The 13211-nt window shown below is 40.8% G+C and overlaps 1 protein-coding gene across 10 annotated transcripts in view; it reads right to left on the reverse strand.

The window, feature by feature from the left end:
* The window catches only part of ebf3b (EBF transcription factor 3b), a 65685-nt gene extending 62089 nt beyond the window's left edge, over positions 1–3596 (reverse strand). For all 10 annotated transcript variants that reach the window (XM_073481906.1, XM_073481899.1, XM_073481907.1 and 7 more), the window contains exons 1-5: positions 3466–3596; positions 3017–3173; positions 2677–2740; positions 2346–2401; positions 283–356 (exon numbers count right to left, since the gene is read on the reverse strand). In XM_073481906.1, coding sequence (XP_073338007.1) covers positions 283–356; positions 2346–2401; positions 2677–2740; positions 3017–3173; positions 3466–3596 — 482 coding nt within the window. The remainder of the gene's footprint in view (positions 1–282; positions 357–2345; positions 2402–2676; positions 2741–3016; positions 3174–3465) is intronic.
* Between the last annotated feature and the right edge of the window lie 9615 nt (positions 3597–13211).

A 13211-nucleotide genomic window follows, 5' to 3' on the forward strand; every position in this document is an offset into this window, starting at 1 on the left:
TACACATTCAATTTCCCTTCACTGGGAAAGACAGTCAGTTCACTTTCACTGTCATATTCATATTCATATCAAAGTTGAATCACAAGCATATCAAAGTTAGAAATGACAGCAGCTCTCTCTCTCTCTGTGTGTCTCTGTGGCTGCTGGAGGACCACAGGACAGTGTGGATTGCTGCATCACATCATGAGTGTCAAAACTTATTGAAGGGGAGGGAATTACTTTTTGCCTGGATCTGCAAAATGGACCGAGCGGAAAAAAGAAAAAAAAAAAAATAATGCTTACCTGCACATAATTTCATGAGTAAGAAGAACTCTGCACATTTCTGGATTCTTGTCCTGGCCCTCATAAACTATGGCCTTTGGAAAAAAAAAGAAAAAAAAAAGGGGGAAATGAGATGGAAGCAGAGTGAAAACACAGTCATCTCTTAAACACATATTAACTCGCAAATAATTAGAGTCACGTTTCTGCTATTTTAACACTTGATAAAATAAATCAGGGCATGAATACACATGATGACAGGACAGCAGAATATTTTTCACACCAGTGCAAAGGTTAAACAGGAAACACGGTTAGGATAATCAGCGATCTCTCAGTGTTATAAATTATATTAATTAATATAAACATCAATGACACCTATCTAAATAATTACAAAAATAACTATCAGTAACAATAATAACAAGGAAGCCAACGAGAACAATTCTAGTGGCTGTAATAATAAAACATATAATTACAAAATTAATGCCAATGATTAGGATGATAATAATAACATTAAATTGTTTTTTTTGTTTTTTTGTATTAATCTAGATAATATCCTGTGGCTCAGACAGACAGACAGAGAAAGAGAGAGAGACAGAGAGATTTTCATAAGGAGAGATCCAATAGAAGTGTCATCAATATGCTTATAATCTGGGGATATTTGGGGGAAAGTGTTAATGGGCAATCTGTTGTTTATTTTGAGCCGCTAACAATGATCTTTCTGTGGATAAAAAGCGGTGTCTGGCGGTACGGTTGAGTAATTTTTGAGCATTGGCTGAAACAGATGGCGTGGAGCTATCAGTTCTGCCGCTCTTCTCTCCCTCCCTCGATCCCTCCCTCCTTCTTCCATTTCTAAGGATAGACACTTCAACTCCCCTCGTAGGCAACACTGAACCGGCACCGGGTGTAAGGAGAAAAAAAAAACAAAAAAAAAAACGCGAAGCAAAAACAGCACATTATTGACTAAATACCTGAGAAATAACACAAACAAAAAATATGAGAAAATAAACAGCGTGTTATTCCTTTACATTTGACAGGCATTGTTCTTTTTTTTTTTTTTTTAAATATATTTTTTTCTGGCACTTTTGAGGCCAATATGAGAGTGATTGTGAGAAAAGTGACATATCTGAACCAGGTCGCATCACTCCTCTTATTTTAAAATCTGTCCTACTTGACCTGATGTTGTCTGTCTTTCATTCCTCTAATTTTGCTCCTTTCCTATTCTTTTTTTTTTTTTCATCATCTGGGAACCGGGCGATTATCTATATTGGTGTGATTTATGTCGCTGTTTGCAGCTGTAGAAACACAAATCCATAAATTGCTTGTTCTGCGTCATTGACTCGGATCATTCGCACAGGAATGTCTGTGACCAGTGGGGTCCATGCTGCCTTCACGGCTCTATTCAAGCAAAGGCTCTACCTTAAAGCCTCGATTTAATAAGGAAAAGTGAGATGCAGGGCTCGAATAACGGCGTGTGATTTTATTTCGAGAATTATAATCACGTTTGCAAATGTTTGCGTTGGGCTCGAGACGCGCGTTAAGACTTTATAATAACATTTTACGCACAGGGCTCTGGGTTAAAAAAAAGTCACCCTGATGCTTGAGAGGAAGATGAAGGAAATATTTTTTATTTATAAATATAATACCTGATGCAAATTTTAAAAATGTGTTTAGAGCGTCACCTCTGACTCTTTGCGGGGAAAGTCATATTAGATCATATGGAGCAGACGCAGTGTTTAAATTTTAATGTTGGACAAACTGAGCCCTGCAAAGAAGCCCAACTCTGCCCCCCTGACTAAAATTGACTTTAGGACTCTTGCAATATGATATGGAGCCGAGCATAAACAGTCAAAATGGAAGCTGTCTGCTCTTGTTACAGCCGTAATTTGATTTTATTTTGTGCCACAGATGCATTTTGCAAGCGAGTTTTTTTTTTCTATCTTTGCAAAAACGCGTGTGGTTGTATGTATGCATCTCAGGGGGTGATGATTTTGCACGGCGTGTTAAGTTTTTCTCCTTTTTTTTGCACAAGTGAACCATGGATGTGTTGCACTATACGCGTTAGAGAAACAAGTGTAACAGCAGCTTACCTGCTTCGTCATGGAATCGATTAGCCGTATGTAAAGATCCTGTTCTGTTCTGACGCCTGGGGAGAGAAGAAGAAGAAGGAGAAGCAGAAGAAGCAGAAGAAGAAGCAGAAGAAGAAGAAGAAGAAGATGCACTTGTGAATTTTGCAGGAGATAAATTTAAAAACAAAGTTAAGCAACATGCAATAATAATATGAAAAGCCCAGACACTCATCACACTGGTTTTATTATTATCATAATAAATATTACTGGAGTTGCTTTCATGCATGCAGGCAAACTTAAGGTTGATACATTTGCACGTGTTTGCAAAAAAATGAACGACACTTGAACTCACCATTGCTGTACAATAACTGTAGTTTGTAATGTATCCCATTGTTAGTTTTTTCACTGGTTGGTTCCTGCAGGAGACAACAGTTTGTGAAAAATCAACAACAGCAAGACAACTTCTCTATCACAGCCACCACATGTCTGCGTGGTGACATAAAAATTAAAAATATTTAAGAAGAGAAGCAGCTTTAGTCGCAAAAACGACTCTCTGTCATCAGTTTTTTAAAATCAATATTACACGTGACATCCCCTTTTAGTAACCCACTGCCATTTCAGAGAACATAATTTCGATACATGTGCTGATTATGTACAAGGGGTGCATGTATTTTCTAAAATACCCCGCTTACTTTTTCTTTCTCCACAAAGTCCACAAAAGCTGTCCTTTCGATCTCCACGGGCTGACCCTGTCTGTCATACAGCGCCAGGACGAAATGGAAAAAATTGGATTTTCTGAGGTTGGAAGGGGGCTGCTTTTCATAATGTGCCCGTGCCAAGCCGACACCGCTGCGGGGAGAAAACAAGAGACCATCTCGGTTAAGCACCGGACACCGGGGATACTAGATGATGGAGAAGCTGATGGAAAACATTGGAGATGCAGAAGCACGCTTGAGTATACGGGGGAGATTTCTTGATTTGTCACAATAATGGGTAATCTGATGTAATGAAAGAAGGGAAAAGCCGAAGGGGGGGCATTTATTGGGAGACCGTAATTGATACAGAGTATTCAGGGGATTGAGGGGTCGATATGATGAGGAGGGAATGCGTGAGAAAAATCAGATGCTTTTGGCATGCGTACCTTTGGGCGGCTGTGTTTGCATCCACCACCCCAGCTGTGTGCATCCAGGAGCGGACCGAGTTCAGTCCACCCAGCGGTTCCTCCTTCATCGTCGTCCCACCCCGCGGTATAGTTTCCTGAATCCCAAACATTTAGGACAATTTGCGTGGAAAAAAGAGCCTCCTGCGAAATTAGGGGGAAAAATAAACGTCCAAGCGTGTTATCCTTTAGGGTTGCTTTTTTTCACGGGATAAGTAGCGAGAGCCGATTCAGACTTGCGAGGGAAAACCCGGTCCACAGGTCTTGCCTCCCTCTTCAGTCCGTCCGATGTGAACAATTCTCAAAGTGCTGTACTTAGTTAGAGCGGTATCCACAGACTGGAAAAGTGAATTGTTCAATAGACAAGATTTTTTTTGTGTTGCTATTGTTCCTCTTTGTTTTTTTTTTTGTTTTTTTTGTTTTTTTTCTCTTCGTTTTTTTTTTTTGTGCTATTCACAGAAAAATCGATGGCAGTTGTTTGTGTTTGTGGGTGATGCTGCTCTCAAAGTGCCCACATCCCTGAAGCACCGCATCCAAAACCTTCAGGACTTCTTGTTGAATAAAAAACCCACTCCTGAAAAAGGTGCTGCTGCTTCTCCACAAGACAAACACAGGCAAAGGCTGATCACCAGTGGAGGTGTTCCTAGTACACAGGAGAGGTGGATAAGGGGCCCTTTCGCGTCGTGCAGGATGGATGGGAACATGCAAAACTAAGCCCTCTTTCCCCGAGGACTGAAATCTTTCCCGGGAGCCAAAACTCTAAACCCACGGGAGAGGCGCTGTCAGAATATGACGCTGAAGGGGCGTGGTTTTGACCATATATGGAGCTCTGACGGTTCCTGTCAGGCAGTGGCGCTCCACCGTACGGGTACAGCCCAATAGTGCAGCAGCCTGAGAACACTCATTCGCTCCACTTTTCCTCTTGCTTAGGCCCTATATGTGGTGAGTGTGATTTTTTTAATGATATGGAAAATTCAACCGGGTGTAACCATCACACATAATGAGGAAAAATAATAATAATAATAAAAAAAAAATCCATAATAATAACTCGGAATTAAGGATTCATTGCTGATTTTTTTTTATTTATTTTTTTTAGCTGGCCTAATGATAGCAATTTCCGTGATTACTTTTATTATATTGGATTAAAATTAATAGTTTTTGACATATTTATTCGATTAAATTTGTTAGCGTTATTACAAATTGACTTGATGAGATTGTTTGTTCACTAATGTATCGAAAGCATCTCGATAGCTGCGTGAATACAGGGCCATAAATCATCTTTCAATGATGGCAGATCATGTTTCTTCACAGAACTGATACATCCACGTTGTGCATCTTTTTTTTTTTTTTTCTTTAGACTCTGCGCTGCGGGTTATTTTATTGTTATTAAAATGTGATTAATACAACGCTGATTTTCAGAGAATCAGACGTGATTATGAATCTATTAATCCGCAATCGCTATTCATTGAGAGTTTTCTTTTTAAACAGCAGATGATTGATTTTCAATTGTTTGGCTTTGTGTTATCGCAGAGCAGAGGATTTCTTTATTTATTGCCGAGAATAACATATGAGCAAAAAAAAGTTTGAAAATCCAGACATAGTTCCTTAGCAACCATGTTAATAATGTGGGGAAACAAGCCAATCACACCACCGTGCCATTTACAGAAGATAAAGTCAGATCTCCTGACCTCTTTAAATGGGCTTTAAAAAATCAGAGCCACAGTGTCTCTCATGACATTAAACAAACTTCAGGAAAAATCCCATGGTTCTGTGTCTTCTTTATTTCACGCACGTCCTGTGGAAAAAAAAAAAATCAGTAATAATCAGAAACATCTTAATCATTTTTAAAGAGCCAACTGCCTACATGTCCGACTCTGTCCGAGAGGGGCAAGCAAGCAATTCGGTTCATTAGTGGTGAAAAGGAGGAGAGGATGGAGGGAGAGAGGGGAGGAGGGTGCGAGGAAGAGAGATGTGTGCTATATCCTGAGCAATCTATCTAGCTGGTGCTGAGGGTTAATAGCTGCTGCCAAAGATAAGTGAATTATAAGCTGTTGCTTTCACCTCTACGCAATCTATTGCCAAATTGCCCAGTCACAAAATGAGGGTGTGGATGTTTTACTTTTTTTAAATTATTATTATTATTATTTAAGAGAAATCCAAGTTTCAATTTGTGAGAGGGAGGGAAATAAATATGAGGAGAAACTCAAAGGGGCCCTTTGTAAAAAATGTTATCTTTCCCTCCTCTTTAGATGAAACAAACCGAGACGCATGTTGTAGGATGTTTTGTCTGTTCTAGCGAGATTGCAAATATCTTTTTTGCACAGAACTCACTCTGCTTTCTTTCTCCTTTTTTTTGGTTTTTTTTTTTGCACAGTTTCAAGTCGCTTATTAGAACTTAACCCCTGATTACACGCACCAAGGCGATTTAAATCTGATTATCAAATTAGGAGACTTTGAGACAAATCCTCTTAGATCTGATACTGTTGACTGGAGAGGGAAAATGGATCTCCACACCCGTCACGTAGGTAACGATGCTGTCCTGAAAGGGAGTTTTAAACCGTATTTGACAACAAATGCAGCTGCCCCGCTATTTCAGAAGATATTAGAGGAAAATGAATGCAAATCTGTGTGCAGGAGCCATCTGGACGTGGAGAGAGGGAGTCAGCTGCTCCACACACTGAGGCGCGGAGCCTGAATCCGTCTCAGCTCATTCTGTGGGATCATCTGCGTGGTGGGCTTACACCGTGGAAAATGCGCTCTCCATCATTAGGTGAAATGTTAGCATCAAAATAAAGGAAATGTTGATCCCCGTTTGTTTTAGTGTGTTGCGTTGCATGGAAACTTTGCACGGCCGTGGAATCAGAGCATCTTTAGTCACATTTGCTCATTTTCTCTGCCTGTTTTCTCAACTGGAGGTAAGTGATGGGTGACACAAGCAAGGGGGAACAAGTGCAAACTATTTGCCTGATCTCTTGCAATCTTGGCCGCTTTTCAGCCATGCTGCTTGTACGCTCATTCAAATGACCGCTTGATGACACGGAGGGGGCTGTTATCTCATTCTTCTATTCAGTGGCCACAATGAATGAACCCCCAAAAGATTTGGGCCTGACCATTGATATAAAAACCAAAACTCCTCGGGACGCGTGGCTCCCAATAAAAATGTACATGATGACTTCGAAGACCTCCCGTCTCGCCGGGACGAGCCTCCTCCGTATTGAGGGTGACGTCTTCTTTTTTGTGTGAATTTACGGGGCGAGGCCCTCATGATCTCCTTAAATTTGCATGTAAATGGCGACATCAGCCTATACGCGTGCCAGGGGCCAGCGGGCCTCCCAGATGTCAAGGCAAAGTCAATCAGCCGGCCGCTGCCCAGCTGTCCATCGATGCACTTTATTGGGACAACACTTTCATTATGCTCACCTGCATTGTTTCCTAATGAATTGATTGGCAAAAGAGAAGGAGGAGGGAGAAAGAAAAGAGAGAGAAAATCTTATTAGCACCCACCAAGCAAGTTCGCTCACGGCTTTATCACAGAGGTTGTTTTAAAGTGATCCTTTTTCCATTAAATATTAATCAAATACGCCTACAGTTACGCATCATTCTTAATTCCATATGGAAGAAACAGGCAGGCAGCCCACTTATTGTTTACAGCAACAAACTGTGTTCATCCCATTGTTTGGACTTGGAATATTCTGTGTATATGGATAAACTTACATTTTTTTATTTATTTATGTTCATGTGACACGTGCGCGTAAAAATACAAATACAATCCACCTCACTTGTAGCTTTATTTTGAAAGGTCAGCTTCAGTTTACACACGCGTGAGATTTTTCTCATAATGACGACATTTATATTTTTTTTATTATTATTATTTAAAATGAATAAAACGCTGGATTCCTCTTTGCAGTGACGAATCCAAACTTTTTTTTAATTTTTATTTTATCAGGCCCTAATAAATGCACGTCCGCGATTCGATGTGACACATTCAAATATCATATTAAAATACAGTTTGCGCGTTATTTTTAATTATAGGGGGTAAAACACAAATGGCCAAGAGTGATGAGATCAATCATGTGGGCTGCTCGTGTCAAGCAGTTAGAGCTGATAGACGGACAGCGCCCCTCGTTGGTTACACTTGAGATCATTGTGTCGATATGAGGCAGCTGTGTTCTTCAGTGACAAGATAGCTAAATCTCAACATAGGTTTATCTAACAGCCCCCCACCCCCCCACCACCACAGCCCCTCGAGCGGCCAAAAAAAACCCGGGTGTTTAGCCCATGTTCAGGAAAAATTATGTCAAATAATAAAACTATATTTTGGGGGGGGGAATTGTTAAGAAAATGGTCAGCGTGCACAGGAAAATTTTAATTAAATGAAAATACATATTCACAGAGGGGGAAAAGAGCAGAGCGCGTTGTTCTCCATGCGTAAAATGGCACTATTATTATTTGTATTATTATTATTATTTTCTTTTTTTTTGTATGTGTCAAATAAATACAACCACATTATCTGACACGCAGCTGGTGTGACCTCACATTTCGTCACCAACTTCTGTCAGAGTGCTCATGTTAATTGTGTGCAGTGGTGAGTTCTGTCAAGGGCATTGCCCGTGCGCACGATTTGCATTTCCATTCTGCTGTGGAAATGATGAGAGAGTTTTCTGCGCGGTTTAGAGCCTCGCGGCGCAGTCTGTGGGCGAATTACATTTAAAGAAGGCGAGAGAAATTAAATAAGAAACCGAGACCACTTCAGGGCTATTAACATCTAAAATATCCCCTGGAAATTTAGACCAAAATACACATGGCCAAATATCCATAGCATACCTTCGCTCACAGTCTTGATTGTGTCAATCAACTGGCTTTGAGGGCCTGTCTGAAAAAAATCTTTATTTAAAAAAAAAAAACGCCATTTCTCAGTGGCGTTGATGGACGTGAGGTTAATGTGATTATTCAGCCTTAAATCGGAATATTAACATATAATATAGGCGTGTGGCGCTCAGCAAAACGCCTGCAAAAAACCCCACTCAGAAGGTCATTTAAAAAGCTCATCAATAAGTATGATATGGGTACATGTTGCACTGAGCAAAGTGGCCTCCAAAACGGGAGGCATCAGCTTTAACCTTGTTGTTTTTTTTTTTCTTTTTTAGAGCGCATGTGCGTGTGCATGACCACACAGGCAGCAGCCTTTGCCTCAGTCCTCTGGAGAACTTTAATTTGCCTGTTGACCCCTGTGATGGAGCTACTGCCAACTCACTGGCCCAACCTGCAGGAGTCCAAATACTCTCAAGTCACCCACAGCACAATGTATATATTTTCTACATGTTGCATCAGCGCCTCTCATTCTGCTTTTTACTGCAGGGATCACCGTCATTAAGGGGATACACGTGTGACGGTGATTGGCAAGGTGTCTCCTTGTAAGAGCAACGCAGCACAATTCATTACAGCTGAATTTTTGATTTTAGTCAGAGATCCTTATTAATATTGAACTGTGTTACTATTAACAGAAATGTTAATTATGATGTCAAGACTGAGAGAGAGTCAAGGTGAAAGCTGCACAGCAATAGCTAAAAATAATCCGTGCCAGCCCGAGTACAGTATGATCCTGCAGAGGAGTGTTACCGGCAAGGGACCTTTTTGCTGCAACAAAGAGGTGGAAAAGAGGAAGTAAATGAATTAGAGTACAAGCCAGATTTTGTCTTTTGTTTCATCCACACTTGTCCTGTCCCTATTTTCCAACCTCTCCCTTTTCCTTGCTCATGGAAGTGCTGCAAATTGTATAATGCTGGTCTTTGTTCTACAGAGTCAAGCCACATGAATAGCCGTCCTGAGCACACACAAAAACACACTGACAAACTGATCATCTTAAAAAAGCAACGCCCTGGTGCTCACTTGGCCTACTTTCCACGGCAGCGCTGGGACGTGGGAAGAGGAATAGAATTCAGGGGAGGATGTTCTTGCACTCTGGGAAACATTCAGTATAGCGAGTGTGATGCACATAAACATAGCCTTTGCATTGTCAACCTTAGACCGCATTTGCCCCAGATAACTAGTCCCCATGTGCTAGACTATTCTCTTTGACTTTGCAATTGAAATCCTGAGAAGATTATGCCAAAGCTAAAAGAGGCAAACTCCAGGGTGGGATTTCAATTGTCAATTCCTGTTGGATTTTATAGCATTATGACATATAGTACACCATCTGTTACGCTTCCTGTGACTAGGTCTAGGCACGAGTGCAGCCTATTGACGTGAACATCATTACAACTAAGACCTATGGCTCTGAGTGGACAGCAATATTCAATCATCAATATTTCTCTCTTTACACGCTCTTTAACACAGACGTGTGACTAAGCGCGGGGGGTCTGCAGGTGACGAAACACACGGTGAATTAGGAAAGGTGCAGGAAAGTAACCACTCCTAACTTCAGCTAAACAGACTTCCTGAAGCGCTAGATAATCTGGGGCTTCTATGTACACCGCCTAACCAAATGTCGACATCTGTGAGGGTGTGCATAAAGAAAAGCTCCTCAGAGAAACGGGGGATAATAATCTTAGTTCCCCTCACCTTCAGCTTGCCCATAGGGGTTTAAAAGGGAGATGAAGAAATCCTATGTAAACATGCCAAGTCAAATTTTCACTTGAAATGTGACATGGAGGCAAAGGCCAACCTTGGTGCATCACTAATGCGATTCTGCACATGAGTTTTTCAGTGCCCCTGGATGTAAACAACCTGTGTTTTCCGTCCATGGTTTTGAGCACTGACTCACTATGCACACTTAGTATGTTTGCGCATCTTTTTTTATCCGTGACTGTACGTTTTGGTGCATAGGTGAAGAGCCCAAAGAAGTCGACACAAAGCTCGTACACAATCGCAATGTCTGTACCAGATAGCTTCCACGAAAGTGAGTTTCGCTCTCTTGAGAAACATACAAAGTTTGAGCATCTGTTCCATCATGTAGTCTTTGTTGAGAAATTAAATATTGAACTGATCTAGTGTACCATGAATGTTTCACTCACATAGTGATTAGACAGACTGGAGAGGCAAGACAATCGCAGCACTTTACACTCTATTTTAATATAATGTATTTGTTCTTCCTGCCTTTAAGTGTTTTATACACCAGATTATATTGTTGTTGCAGGAAACGCTTCTAATTCGTGCTTCAATTAGCTCAACATGCACATGTAATTCGAGCACACATACTAACGCACATGCAAATTTATATGCGGGTTATGTATACGTGTGCACAAACACAATCATCCACTGCACACAATGAGCATTATGAGTGTAGTCTAGCTGGTAGTGCACATCAATTTAATTGAAAAAAAAAAAAGAAAGAAAAAAAAAGAAATTAGAGTTTTTGGCTTTATGGTTCAATTAATAACTTCCTGGCATCTGTTCTTACAATTTTATGTGCTGGTATTTTTTGTGAACCATATAGAAAAGAAAACATTTATTTAAATTGTTTTTCTCGTTCGCTGTTAAAATCTCTCCTAACGTCACCATCTTTTACTCCAGATCAACAATTGTCCCGAGGGAAGATTTTTTTCTCCTTCTTCACATTTACAACATTTCGGATTAGACGAGCAGACCGAGGTAACATGCGAGCAAGGAGAAGGAAACGGTATCATCACAGAGATCATAAAATGGTGTCGTGAGTAGTCTTTTGTCCGGGACCATAGGAGAGTTCTGTTGCTAAAGGGAAGGACAAAAGCAGAAGGCGCCACGGGTATAAGGTTCCCCTGAGCAACAATGCTGAAAGTTTCAACTTGCAGCACATGGGTGTAACTTTAACTGGAATACTGTGGATCAAAGACTCACAAACAAAGTGGGTGGAAATGCTGGAGGAGTGTCTGTGCTCGAGTGAAGGACAGGTTCACTAGAGAGAAAGCGAGAGAGACCATTTTTGAGAGACAGACCAGGCAATCAAGGCTAATTACTGAGACTGTGTTTTGTGAACTCAAAGGGCAGCGTGATTCAATTAACAAAATTGATGTGTGTTATAATTTTTGCTCATTTCGAAACATAAAATCACGCCACTTGGAAAACATGTGGCCGAACAAGCATATGAGACATAAAACAAAATCAAAATTTAATTGAATTTAACAAATGAGATTTGAATTTTGTCACTGCTTCGCAGAGAAGACGATACGCAGAAGATTTTTTAACATTCAATCCACACTCACTGTCTTTGTCTGTCATCTTGTAGAGAGCGACAGAATTATTCACCTCTGCTTCTTTAAATAAGAAACACAGCCTTGAAATTTGTGGGGCTTAAGGCAACTCATCAGGTTAGATCAGTGCAATGTGGATGTGTAACCTTTACACTGCAGTTGAACCTGCACATACAAGTGTTATGAAAGGTCCCTGTGGCACTCTGCTCTTCTGACATGGATTTGAAGACTTGCCACTTTATTAGCTGCTAAGCCCCCAATACTTGTTCTATATAGTGGAGGCCTATGTTATGAGCTGGGATCTCATTGTCTTGCGTTATTAGAGGAAGAGTCTGCAGCACTCTCTTGTCGCCCCGAGAGAATAGCCCCGACTGTTTGGAGGAAAGCTACAAGTGCAATTTAACCCATCTTATTTACAATATGATCTGTTACAAGGACATCATTGCAGCAAGGATTCACATCTAATATATCCCCTCAATGTGATTTTTTTCCCTCTTGATTCGGGGGAGTATATTTTGTTTGATGTTCACTTGAGCCTTTAAAAAAAAAATCTTGTATCTGTCAAGTTAAGAGTGGACTTGCAGGTAACTGCCAACTCTTGCACTCCAGTTCAGTTTTTTTTTGAGAGATATATATTTCACTTCAAACTTTGGCATTTAAACCAAAAACAACTGCTTTGTGCCTAAAGGTCAAAACAGTTAATTAATAAATGTGAGTGGATGTGGAGCTCGTCGTGATAATATCAACACCAGCTCGGGGAAAACAAGCAGTTTGTGATCATCACTTGTGTCAGCAGCACACACTTATCCTCCAACATGGAAATTATCAATTGGTGTTGAATAATAAGTGCCATAGTGCCATCTAGTGCACAAATTTGCACACTGAAGAATGACAGTCACTGTGTGCAAAATGCACACTACATGCATGCATCTTACACATATAGAGCCTTACAGGAGAGGCACGGAAATAAAAACACAGTAAAGGACAGTGTACTACTTACTCTGGTCGCTCTCGTGCTTCATTGTGAGGTTTAACTACCCTCGGTGACCACAGTGAACATTTCCACTCATGGGGGAAATAAACACGGAGACAAAGGTTTGTCTTCCAAGCCAGGTCTTTGACAACCCTCAGTTGTGGAAAGCCGCAAGGATAATCTCCTTCAGACAATGAGACTCTGTTGAAGGCTCTGCATGCAAATTATACTCTGCCATCTAAATTACAAAGACATACACAGACCTCAAGTCATCAGGCCTCATATCTCACTCATCGGGGCCTCCTGGCTGTTAGGTTGCCAGAGGATGCTATAGAAACAACAGAACAGAAATAATAAGAGAAAAAAAAAACACATGAGCCAAAACAAGAGTCTTGAATAATTGATTGTGTTTGTCTTTGCTGTTTGTGTGTATGAGTGTGTGTGTGTGTGTGTGTGTGTGAGAGAGAGAGAGAGTTAAGACTGAGGGTCTGGACAGAGCTTATGCCCCAGAGCAGAGCAGACACATCCACTGGCCAATGGTTTGTGTTAAAAACTGTCTGATGGACCAAATGTGGGGGGAAGGGTAT

This window comes from Pagrus major, chromosome 15 (assembly GCF_040436345.1).
Source record: "Pagrus major chromosome 15, Pma_NU_1.0".
NCBI lineage: Eukaryota > Metazoa > Chordata > Actinopteri > Spariformes > Sparidae > Pagrus > Pagrus major.